Source organism: Hevea brasiliensis, chromosome 9 (genome assembly GCF_030052815.1).
Source record: "Hevea brasiliensis isolate MT/VB/25A 57/8 chromosome 9, ASM3005281v1, whole genome shotgun sequence".
In the NCBI taxonomy this organism is placed as follows: Eukaryota; Viridiplantae; Streptophyta; class Magnoliopsida; order Malpighiales; family Euphorbiaceae; genus Hevea; species Hevea brasiliensis.
This window is the reverse complement of record NC_079501.1, coordinates 90,891,020-90,903,384: the sequence shown is the minus strand read 5'-3', so window position 1 is coordinate 90,903,384 and position 12,365 is coordinate 90,891,020. Positions and strand designations below refer to the sequence as shown.

Below are 12,365 nucleotides of genomic sequence, written 5' to 3'. Positions count from 1 at the left end.
TATTATTATTATTGTTATTATTTTTATCATATCAAATGGTGTCTTGTTCCTGCCCATTCAATGTGCCAAAATTGGGGTTTTAATAAACAAGCCAAAAAAAAAAAAAGGATTTACAAAATACATGCACAAGTGACTTACACACAAGGTATTATCAACTGTAGTTCTCAATGGACAATATCTTAAACTTGGTAGAAATCAGTGTCTACATAAGCAACACATAAAGATTAAATGTTGTTTACCTTTCATATTGAATTCGTAAATATGTTCCCATGCATTGCACAAGTTAATTAATTTGACACTCAACCATCTTCCCAATCTATATCATCCTCCTCCTCTCCTGAAGCTTCAGCTTCAAAATTCAAGTCATTGACCTTGTAACTTTCACCTGTACTGCCTGCAACATCACAAGCAACACACAATAAAGCACAAAAATGATTTCGATTCAATCACAAAAAATACAAGGAAATAAGAGATTACAAAAACATAAACAAGAAAAAAAAAATCAATTATTGGCAAAAGGGTGCATTAATTTCTTAAAAAAAAATAAAAGAAGAAAGAAAGAAAGAAGCAAACGAAATTTGCCCTGGTTTAATTTCCAAGCTACAATCCTCATCACCTTACATGGCCAACCGATATTTTGTCTCACAATTAAACCAAATTGCACCTTTTATATAAGGCTCTATTTCTTCTTCAATCCCTTATAAGCACAGCAACTCCACACCCCTCCCCCTTTTTTGCCCTTTCCCTTCTCCCTTCTCCCTCTCTCTCTCTCTCTCTCACTCTCTCTCTCTCTCTCTCTCTGTATGCCAAATATACATCATATTATTCACAAATGAAGAACATAGAAAGAAGAGGGGGGAACTATAGGATTAGTGAAGATCTCATTCAATGATATGACTATTGAGACTTACCACCAGTTGGGGCCTCTTCCCATTCAACATCATCTTCCCCTTCATCCTCCTCACGTTTGGACTTCATGCCCACCTGACGATTAGAAAGTGATTCAGAAACGCCATTTGAGTTGGGTGCATGTAACAACTCCTGCTTCTTAGCAGCTTCTTCTAGTTCTTGTTGCTTCTTAAGCAAAGCAGCATAATAAGCTTTAACATACTCATCCTGTGAATTGAACAAAAACTTTACTTTAAAAAGATAAATAGGAGAGCAGAAACTAGGCCAACTGTAATCAGGTAAGGAAGAGAGAGAGAAAGAGAGAGAGAGGAGACACTATGTATGACAGATCAAAACAAGGTAAACAAAAATTTATGTGATTCCCCAGACCTGTAAGCTTTTATTATCTACATCATCATTGGACTTCTTGTCATCTGAGAATTCAGCTGACGAAATTCCATCCATTTTAGACTCTTGCTTGACCTCTCCACGTTGCTCTTTTGTAAGGTTCATTCCCTGCTTGATCATCCATGGAGGCAAAACTTTCCGATCTGAACTTGCAGTTTCAGATTTGACATCCTCTTCCTTGCCTTCAACACCAGAAAAGGCAACTTCAACCTGCCAAGATCAGCCACGATCATGACTGATACAAGCTGAATGCAGAATGTTTCCAATATTTGAAACTAAGACCCAACTATCTTATTGAGGAATATATGATAATAACTTGAAATGTTCATTATAATCTTTTCCTTTTCCAGAAATTGACTGAAAGAGATGATTGACCAAAAAAAGAAAAATAATTGCAAAAAAGAACTAAGCGGCTACAAAAGATCTCCAATGTACAAAGAGGAAACCTAATAAGCCTGTTTCTTGCTTAATGTTGCAATATGTTTAGTTACCACGGCAGGTAAACTTTCATCAAGGTATAGTTGTCAATAAAAAGTGATTATGTCCTGTCATCCAACAATTATTAAGAAACATTTGTAATCACTGAAGCAAACTCAAAATATTTTGGGACAAAGACATCTGAAACAGTTACCAAGTCAACAATCAAAAGGCTTGCAAGGGTTCCAAGAATTAAGGGGGACTTTATGTGCCATTTCAGAATTTCAGAGACAGATAGTGCCCCCATGTATGAGGAAATGGGGTTGCTATTATAAAATTTCTTCTTTCCACACTTGATAAGAAAATAAAATCACACATATGCATGCACCACTTTCTGCTTCATTATGGTTTCTAAATATTGACAAATATATCAGGCAGATAAGAATATATATTATCACTAGGTTTTTATGCTTTTCACTAAGCATTTGAAATAAGCAATAAATGTCAACCCAACTAACTGGAGATAAAGAGAAACCAGTGAATAGATCTCTTGAAATGTATTTAGAGAGTAAAGAAGTTGTCTGGAAAATAGCATTTTGGTTATTGCATCTTCAGAAGTTGCTTACCAAACACCAAAAGGTTTTTATTGGCAGGGAAGAAAAAGATAAGCAAAAAGTTGATAACAACCAAAGTCTTGCAGAATAGGAGCATTGGAAAAATAGAGTTTACCCCTTTGCAGTAGTTACTGTCTAGTAACTTGTCATATCAGCATTGTGAAAACATGCATAAATACAAGAGAAACAATCACCAACAAAGGGCTCCTTCTAAACTGAAATGGAACTATTTTGATGGAATTAGTCTATCAATTAAGTGGTACTCTACACACATCCACTTTTAGGAGTTGGGATAGCCATTTACAAAACACTGCACATCTCATCTGAAAAAGAAAAGGCCAAAACAGCACATAATGCCCATTGATACCATTTTATCAACAAAAATGGACATAATGTTTTGAGAAAAATACATCAGAATCATAAAAAATGATGTTGCTAATATTTCCATTCAAATTAACACAGCACACCAGAGGCACTACATTGAGTTCTGCAAAGGACAAGATACCACGTGAAGAAGTGAATTTTCCTGTTATCTTCTAGTGCATCACTCATGTATATTGTAGTAAAGAATCCAAGATTTACAATGACTTTAGACTAGTATAACAGTTTCATTATACTTTCTATATCTACACAGGTTGTCTAGTGGAATAACAATTGTATTCTATCAGGTGACACCAAACATCCGGATTCTATAATGGACATTAATCATTTGCCCAAGGAATGTAACACATTTAGTACAAGTTAAATATAATCTCATTTCAACAAAGTTATAAGTTTTTTACAGTCCCAACCAAACAACATCAATCTAATGAATATGAAAATACAGTATAACAACTGAGAGATTGTCAAGCCTTCAGTACAATGTCCTCTGAAGTCAGTTGAAAGAATAAAACATATGCTCAGTCAGCAAGCATATGAAAACAGAAAAGCATAGTGCTACACACAACAGAATACAGGAAATGCCTTTGGATTAAAGTGAGCATGTGGAAAAATATGCTCGTAAAATGGAAGGGAAAAAAACTATAATAAAACATCAACTGCACATTTTCTAGCCAACAGCTCGGCATTTCCAAATTTAATATTATCTACATGGCTGAAAGTCTGGTGTTCAGGACCATATAATGCAGATTAACAGCATAATAATTTATGTTTTGGATCTCTTGCAACTGAATCCAACTAACTTACTGGGGCAGTTAACATCAACTTGCTTCCAGGCACGTTTTCAAGTGTTCCGGCAATTAAATCATATTGACTAAGAACACCATACATCTTGGGTTGTGGTACGTGTATGGGATGGGACAGCCCTTAACTTGATGTATGGTAGATGGGGCGGGCTTCACTGATATGCCAATTTGGTTCATGATATGTGAATTACACTTTTTTGGGTCGTTTTGCTCTTTATTGCTTCAATTTTGCACCTAGAAGCATTTCATGACAATTTCTTATCTAGAAATTTTTTTGAAGAGAAATAGTTTTAGCAAGTAATAAGATAATGGTAATAATATTTTACATTGACAATTAAACCTACATTATAAATTTTTTTAAAACAATTTTCCATATAATGTCTTGTTGTAATGAGCTGATGTCCTTCTTTACTAAAAAATGAGATTAAAGAAAAAAAAAGTTCAAAGACCTAGGTCCACAGTTCTTTGTTTTATGCAACCCAAATTCAAAACAAGGTCCATAAGAATTTTTTAAAGAGGTTTAAAAGAAGGAAAACGTATAAACTTTGCACTGTCAAAGAAGGGGAAAAAAAAAGTTCTCTGCATAATAGAGTATGTTGCAGATATTTCCCTTTTCTTCTTTTTCTTCACCTTTCTGCTTTACTATTAGCATTCCCTTTGTGTTTCTCATATCAAAACCTCATCTTCTTTCCTCTTCCCAATTTTGAAGGTCATAAAATTTGAAGGAAATCCAGTTTTGAAGTTCAGATCACGCACCATTGTGATCTGGAACACCTAAGTATCGTGATCAAGGATGCATGTCAAGGATTGTGGTATGCTTGGGCAGGGGGTATTACAAATTATGTAACTATGATTAAGATAATACTTTATGCACCTCAACTTACACCTCAAATTTCTTGCATGAGAGAAAGGGATAGCCAAGAAAAATATTACCTTTGTCTCCCCAATAAATGTCATCGGCGTTCTACCATACCCTAGCCCCTGGGAAGATTTGAAGGGATCATTGGAACTAGAATCACCATTTACTGGGCGCCCAGCAGCACTTGCTCGAGCTTCCCATGCTTGAAGGCTTCCAAATTCAGGAACAGGCAAATCCTTCACTCTATTAAGTTGATCCATTAATGGCTTAAGTTGCACCTGCAGCCATTTGGCTTGTCCACTTAGAGAGGAATAACATATGAGAACATATATAGAAAAATAACTAATTATCAGCATCAGCAAGAGCTTGCATGTAGTCTGAAGTGGAAGACAGGCATAATGTAACAGATGGTAAAATCTTATAAACATATGCAAAACTACAATTCTGTGAAGACCGACACTTCACAAAACTTGTATATAGAATCTGCCTACATAACTACACTCATGTGCATCTGAGAGTGATTAGACGATAAACTTGAAAAAGAAGAAGAGTTTCTCATTGCATGAAAACATCCTTTATTTTTTGACTTCTTACCTTCTCTAATAAGTAAAAACATCATAGATGCCATCAAGATGACAAGATGCAACCCGATTTCAGTCATTTATTGTATTCACTAATCAAAATTAGCACCACTACAACACAAACAAGTAACAAACATCAAATACTAAGTGGGTTGGATCATTCAGGTGTTAGCTATAGTAGAAATATACCCAAAAGAGGCACCAGGGGAGGCAAGGGGGCCATACCTGGCCAATCCCCCTGGTCCCCAGATTTTTTTTTCCATGTTTCCCATCACAGTATTTGGCTCCTAATTCCCAGCCATCCCATTGCCGCTGCCGCTGCCGCGCACCGCCCCCCCCCCCCCCCCCCTCTCTCTCTTCTCCTCTTCCTCCTCTCTCTCTCTCTTTCCCCTTTCCCCCAAAGACCCAAAGCCTCATCCATCTTGTGAACAATTATATAGTTAATTCATTAACATAACGTAAACTTTGGGCATTATGAATTCTAACTTTTTGCAGTCCATAAAGATCTTCTCCATTCTTGAATTTAGGTGAATTTCATTAATATATGAAATTCTATGAATTTAGAGTTGCAAATATGTGTGTATGTGCGCGCGTGCGCGTGCGCGTGTGCATGTGTGGAAACAATAATAATTTAGTGCATAAAAATTAAAATGTCAATATTTTCTTACCTTTTCTTTCCACTTTCTTTTTTTCCCCCTTAATACAATAATTATATCTTAAAGTAATGAAGTGGTCGAGGGCATATGACATTTATATTTCAGATATAGAAAATTTTAATTTAATACCCTTTTTCAATTACTCAAAATGAGTTTGGAGTAAATTATGGAAGCCCCTGAACATTGAGCGAAATTCACACTTTTACCTTTGCTTTTTCAAAAGTTCATTAAATAGCCGTCAATTTCTGTGAAAAGGTATGCACTTTAATCCTTCCATTACATTTTAGCCCACACCGCCTAAGGGTTTGTTTGGATGGGGTGAAAGAAGGTTTAGTAAAATAACGTAAAGTAAGGTAAATGAAGGTATAGTATGGTAAGATAACATAATAATCTTATTTATGTTTTGGAGGAAGGTAAGGTAAATGAAAGTTTTATAACATTGTTTTGTTTGGTTGAATAGTATTGGAAGGTAAGATTAAATACGAAAATTACAAAATTATCCTTTTTATGAAATATGTTATTTTATAGCAAAAAGATAATAGTTATTTTTGTAATGAAATATTAATTTCTGAATCTTTTATAAGATTTCTCTATAATAAAATTTCTAAAACAATAAAATAAAAACTTCATTGAGAACTTAAAAATAGTAATACAAATTTATTTAAACAATAATTATTTTTAATTTAAAATAAAGAATTTTACAAAATCAAAATTAAAATCAATTAAAGGAGTGTCTAATTTAAAAGCATGCAATATTAATATTTTAGTACCTTTTTTGTCTACTTGTTTATTCACTTTTTAAATAAGTCAAACACATGAGTAGGGGTGATTTGGAGTTTTCTAAAAATGATATGGGTAATATAGGAAGTCAAAAAATGAAATCTTCCCCGGTTGGAAATTGGCAGGTTTTGAGGGGTTTTCACCCCCCAAAAACCTTCATATTCCTCAACCCTCCATCCCAAATAAGTGTATAATCTCTTAAAACCATCCCTTACTTTCCCTTACCACCGAAACCCCTTAATCCAAACACTCTGTAAGTCCTCAACTTTTTGATATAACAATATTTTAGCACCTAACCTTTTAACTTTTGACAAACTGAGGTTTTGAAAACTCACAATAAAATGTTGTTGCAAGTTAAATATTAGGGGAAAAATATATAATATTTTAACAGGACTAAGAAGTAACAAAATTAGAATTGGAGGACCATTTAATTCATTAAAAAAAAATATTCAAGTGTAGATTTTATTAAATGTCGAAGGGCCTTTTGTAATTTACCAATTGATTTATTCAATATGGTATGAATACTTCTTGTGAAGTTCTGTTGTCTTGGTCTTTAGAGTACTATCTTCCCTAATTCAAAATGGAACACTGTTTTTTAAATCATAATGGTTTACTTTGTATCGTATGTAGTACACATGATTAAGAGGACTTACAAATTTAAGTTTCTCTTCTAGTATTATGCATTCTATGAACACTAGTAGTATTTCTTTTAGTACTTAATTTTGTTTAAATGAAGTGTTTTGCTTTTGCTCCCCTAAGCTAGAATCTTCAGATCTGCCACTGGAGAGGACAACCAACAAGCACAAAGAAAAATAGAAGTCCAAAAAATTACACCAAGATTTTGTGCAATAAATAAGAAAAAATTTTATGATAATGATTAAAAAAAAATAATCCAACACCTCAAAAAAAAAATCCTTATCACTACAACTTTGCAAAATTTGACTTTAGAAGAATTTACAAGAAATAATGACTATATATTTTTCTATTTTGGCGATACTGACCAAGGAGGGTAAACTCGGGAAACCAACATGCTAAAGAAGGAACTAGCTATTGACACTCAACTTAATTACTTATAGCTTATATTCCTACCATAAACAAGGTGTACTTCATAACTAATAGCATAACTTCAAATCAGAGCATGCTACCCTTTCAATGAATTCAAATTCTTTTCAATCAATAAGAAATAAGCATTCTATTAAAAAAAAATATATATATATATATATAGCTGTAATGAATAACAAACCTCCATTTTTTGAAGCATGTCCTTCAATTTTTCACGCCGTCGCCTCCTTGCATTGTCATCTCCATCTCCTCCTTCTTGAGCAGCTAACTTGTCACTCTCTGCCACAAGTTCCCCATTGCAATTCTCACAGTGGAAGTATTCATCATCTGGAGAAACCAATCGTAGTGCATCCAAGGCATTGTACCTAAAATCAGGAATTATGTGAACTAATAAGAATATAAAATAAAATTCATCAAGATACAAGTAAAAAATAAACAACCTTCTCCCTGTAAAAATAAAAAAAAAAATAATAAAAAATGGACAGACCAACAGAGAACAAACACAAAACCATTGATTGATACCTTCTCCCACAGTTAGGGCATATATACTCTTGAACAGTATTTTTGTTTTCCAGTTCATCCTTTAGCTTTTTCCTCAAGCGGTGCAGTCTGTACCTAACAACATCATATATCTGGAATCCAAATAGATTTAGGCCTCTTTCACAAATGCAGAAGCCAGCTGAACATTTAGCAAAATTTATAATACAGTTAATAGCAATCAAAATGAAGGATTTATGTCACACAGAAAGGATGAAAACCTGTGCATAATCCAGACAACAGTAAGAGTGAGTGTGTAGTTTTATCTTTTCCTCCCCCTCTTTTGCAGTCCGTTGACCTTCAGCGGTGGCAGCAACAGCAGCACTATATATCTTTGCTCCCTTAGCCGTCTGCAAAAGTCAAGAAGCAATGATAACATATGGACAAAGTGACTAGTAAAAGAACATTAGATGATCAGAAAAACTCATGACATATCTAACGCTAGATATGAAGCAGCACAAATGTGCACCATGATAATCAGGCATCTAGAGGAGCTCAAAAAATTTGGGCCAGTAGGACAACCATCGTAGGAGATTGTGGAAGAAATGGGGCGTGTGTGTGTGTGTGTGTGTGTGTGACATGATGCAAGCGTTTTATACAAGGAAAACTATGCATACCCTTAGCATTCCTCTGTTCATTTTTTACCTCAAGCTCTAACAAGATAGTGATTGTGACCAAATAAGCCTGATAAACCACAAAGTTATTAAATCAAAGAAAAGCACAACGTTATTTTTTTTTTCTGAAAACAATTGCACTCAATAAGTATTTTGAATTATCTCTAAAAGAAAGTCATAAGGATCAATACTTAGAATCATACACACGTAGCAGGGGTTAACTATGTCGGTGCATTAATTGGTTGTTTGGTCAACTCTCCACTTTGGTTTGACCATTTAGAAATGGCCAATTTAACAAATCAAAGATACTAGATTCATTGTGCTGAAAAATGAAAATAAAAAGCTTCAGCAACATATCAGGAGTAGGAGTTGATTCCAGAACTTCTACACTGACTTCTCCTTGTTCCAGGCTCTATTAACTGGCAATCCCTCAACTCATATAGACATTTTACATTCATGCGTTTATGAATCCTTCCACAAATGATGTCAAATGAGCATTGGCAAATTATGCAAAACCAATAATAACTGACAAGAAAATTAATTCATGGAATAAATACATTAACGAGTAAAACTCTGACCTCTTTCCTATGATCTCGGGTAACTAGTTTTTCTTCCTCAAAAAACCGCAGGGTTCGACGAAGTTGCTTTGAGTGCAATTTCAAATCCTTTGCCAAATCTTCTTCCCTAACCCATTGCCGTCTGCAAATATAACACATGAAAAATTACAATTACAAATTAAATACTCAAATTTTGGGGTCCCCCATCCCTAGGAAACATATGCACATGGTAAAATGATTTTAATGTTATCCCACATAAACAGCACACAAAAATCATATGAATTGAAAATGAAAACATTCTAAAATTAACCACCAATATTGATTGCAACGAGAAGAGTTCTTGCTCATTGGAGCATCCGGTTGAATCTAGCAGGCCAATATAACAAGAAGCTCACCACAACTCAGTGAAGCAAGAAAACCCAATAGTGATCAAATGTTACTAGTAAAATACCCATATAAATTTCAAAATTCAATCTCCAAAACCCAACTAAAATTTGGACAAATGAACAAATGATTGCAAGCAGAAATGGAGCAAAGGGGCTGGTAGTGATAGAATCTAATATTTAGCCCCAAAAAATTTCTAACAAAAGCTTAAAAGTTTAATATTTTTATTGGCATAATTAAACACAAAATTAATGAGACAATGTTCTAAAAACTTATCGATCCTACTAATTTCTTTTTTAAATAATAGCACATATTTTTTAAATAAAAAAGAATTTTAAAAAATAAATTGTAAGTGAGGTAAAAAAAAAAAAATTAGGTCTAAATAATATACGTCACTAATTACAACTCCACTAGATCAGCTAAATATCATTAATCTATCAAACCAGATAGTTAATTCTACTAACAATATCAGAAAAATGACATATCACTCTAAATTCTGAAAAAACAATTACAGATAAAAATGAAAGTAAGCAAGTCCAGCTCCAACCTAGTAAGAGCGTCAAGCACCACCACAGCAATTCCTCTGTTATCGCTCCTCCCCGTTTTGGGTTGATTATCGCCTTTTGTGGTTATGTCATCGTAAAAAGCTCGAGCAGCAAGTTTCACCAACCTGCTTATAATCAAAAAGCAAATAAAACAAGAAAGGGCAAGAAATCTGATGGAGATTTGGAGAAACATCAATGAATTGAGGTCTAAAAAGCGTTTACCGATTGAAGGGCTCGACGCTCATGTTGTTGGTGTGGATATGCCAGGGTTTAGCGGTTGAGAGATTTGGGTTTTTCAACTGCTAGCAGTAGTCTTGTGAGAGAGAGAGAGACGTGTGTAGCCTCCACAGCTCTGGTTAGCTTTTAATGCTGGCAGGTGCGTATTGCAAATAAAGGGCTTGCTATTCGACTGTGCAACCGGTTGGATAGTATTTCATGCCTGATAATTAAATTTAAATATTTACTCAATAATTTATTAATATAAATTTTTAAAAATATTAATAATATTGATATTTTAACATTTAAAAAAATTAAATTTATATTTGATTGATGAATAAAATGTTATTTATTCATTATGCTTTTATTTATAGTAATATAAAAAATTATATAACATGATATGTTTATTTTTTATTTTTAATATATAATTAATATTTTAAAATTTTGAGCAAGACAGTTGCTCATTTATAAAAATATTTTTATTTAACATATTTATTATAAGTTTTGAGAATAAAATTTTTTAAATATTTTTAATACTTTTATGTAAAATTTAAAAGTATTATTTAAATATTTTTTATTAACGTACTATATATTGAATGTATTAATTAAAATGTGCTTCTAATTTCTAAATCAAATGGGGTAATTGTAATAATTAATTATGTTGAATGTAAATTTACCTTTACTTATATAATAAATTAAAAAAAATAAAAATTTATCTCACTGAAATTAAAATTAAAATTAGAAAAAAAGAATATATTATTTGATTGAAAATAAATATAACAATTCAAAATTGAAATTGTAATAAAATTTAAAATAAATAATATTTAAAAATTAAAAATAATTGTTAGAATCTTGAATTGATTGAACTGCTAAAGTATTTGGATTGTTGAATATTTGATTGAGCTGATTGGTTGATTTGTTGGATTGCTTGGTTGGCTTTTCACATTGCAAGCCAACTTCTCGACAGTTACCATTCATTAGCGGCAATTGCTTCTCAACTTCCATTTTAGTAGATAACTTTTTGTGCTTCCCATTAAATCCAAAAAATAATTAATAAATATTTATTTAGATCCCATAATTAAATTAATTAATAAATTTAATTAATAAAATTAATTTTTTTAAAAATTAATTTAATTAATTATAATTTAAAAATAATTAATTTCAATATAGACAATTAATTTTCTTTGAACTCCCCTGCTCTACACCTTCAGGTTGACGTTTGGATTGTTATCCAATGCATTTGCTTTATCTCCAGAGAAAAAGTTTCACCTTCCATTGAAAGTTAGAATATTCTCGCAACATTACTCTTTTCACATGTACCAGGATTCATTTTTATCTTCCCTAACCAATTTTATTTTCCCATAACATTTTACACCATATAAAAAAATTTGTATTACTTGATTGAAAATAAATATAACAATCGCAAAATTGAAATTGCAATAAAATTTAAAATAAATAATGTTTGAAAATTAAAAATAACTGTTAAAATCTTGAATTGATTGAACTGCTAGAGTATTTAGATTGTTGAATACTTAATTGAGTTGATTGGTTGATTTGTTGGATTGATTGGTTGGCTTTTCACATTGCAAGCTAACTTCTCAATGGTTATCATTCATTAGCGGTAATTAGGGCTGAGTAGAATTCGGTTCAAATCAAAAAATCGACTGAATCGAGTTAATTCAGTTCAATCGGTTTTATTTTAAAATTTAATCGGTTCGGTTCTGTTTTATATTATAAAAATTTCGGTTATTTCAGTTCGGTTAAGTTTTGAAGAGAAAAAAAAATCGGTTAAATCGAATCGAACTGAATAGTAATTTATATATTCAAATCAAACCAAATCGAACCGAATTGATTTTTGAATTGATTTATTTTTATGAAAAATTTGTGAATTATATTTAATTATATATATATTAATTATTTAATTTCATTAATTAATTATTATTAGGTTCAAACCAAAGTCAAAATTAGACCAAATAATTTGAAAATCAAGTCTAAATTAAAAAATTAATCAAAAATTAAAATCTATCAGTTTAAACCGAATCGAATCGAAATAGAGTAGTTCG

General features: G+C 32.3%; 1 protein-coding gene across 1 annotated transcript; it reads right to left on the bottom strand.

The window, feature by feature from the left end:
* Positions 1–63: 63 nt before the first annotated feature.
* On the bottom strand, positions 64–10,487 carry LOC110644824 (uncharacterized). Its single transcript, XM_058153936.1, has 10 exons — positions 10,309–10,487; positions 10,089–10,211; positions 9,179–9,299; positions 8,208–8,336; positions 7,972–8,081; positions 7,631–7,814; positions 4,445–4,648; positions 1,279–1,506; positions 912–1,116; positions 64–394 (listed from the first exon to the last, which is right to left on the bottom strand). Exons 1-10 carry the CDS (start codon positions 10,329–10,331, stop codon positions 300–302), a joined length of 1,422 nt encoding a protein of 473 aa, XP_058009919.1. The 5' UTR covers positions 10,332–10,487; the 3' UTR covers positions 64–299.
* Positions 10,488–12,365: the final 1,878 nt, after the last annotated feature.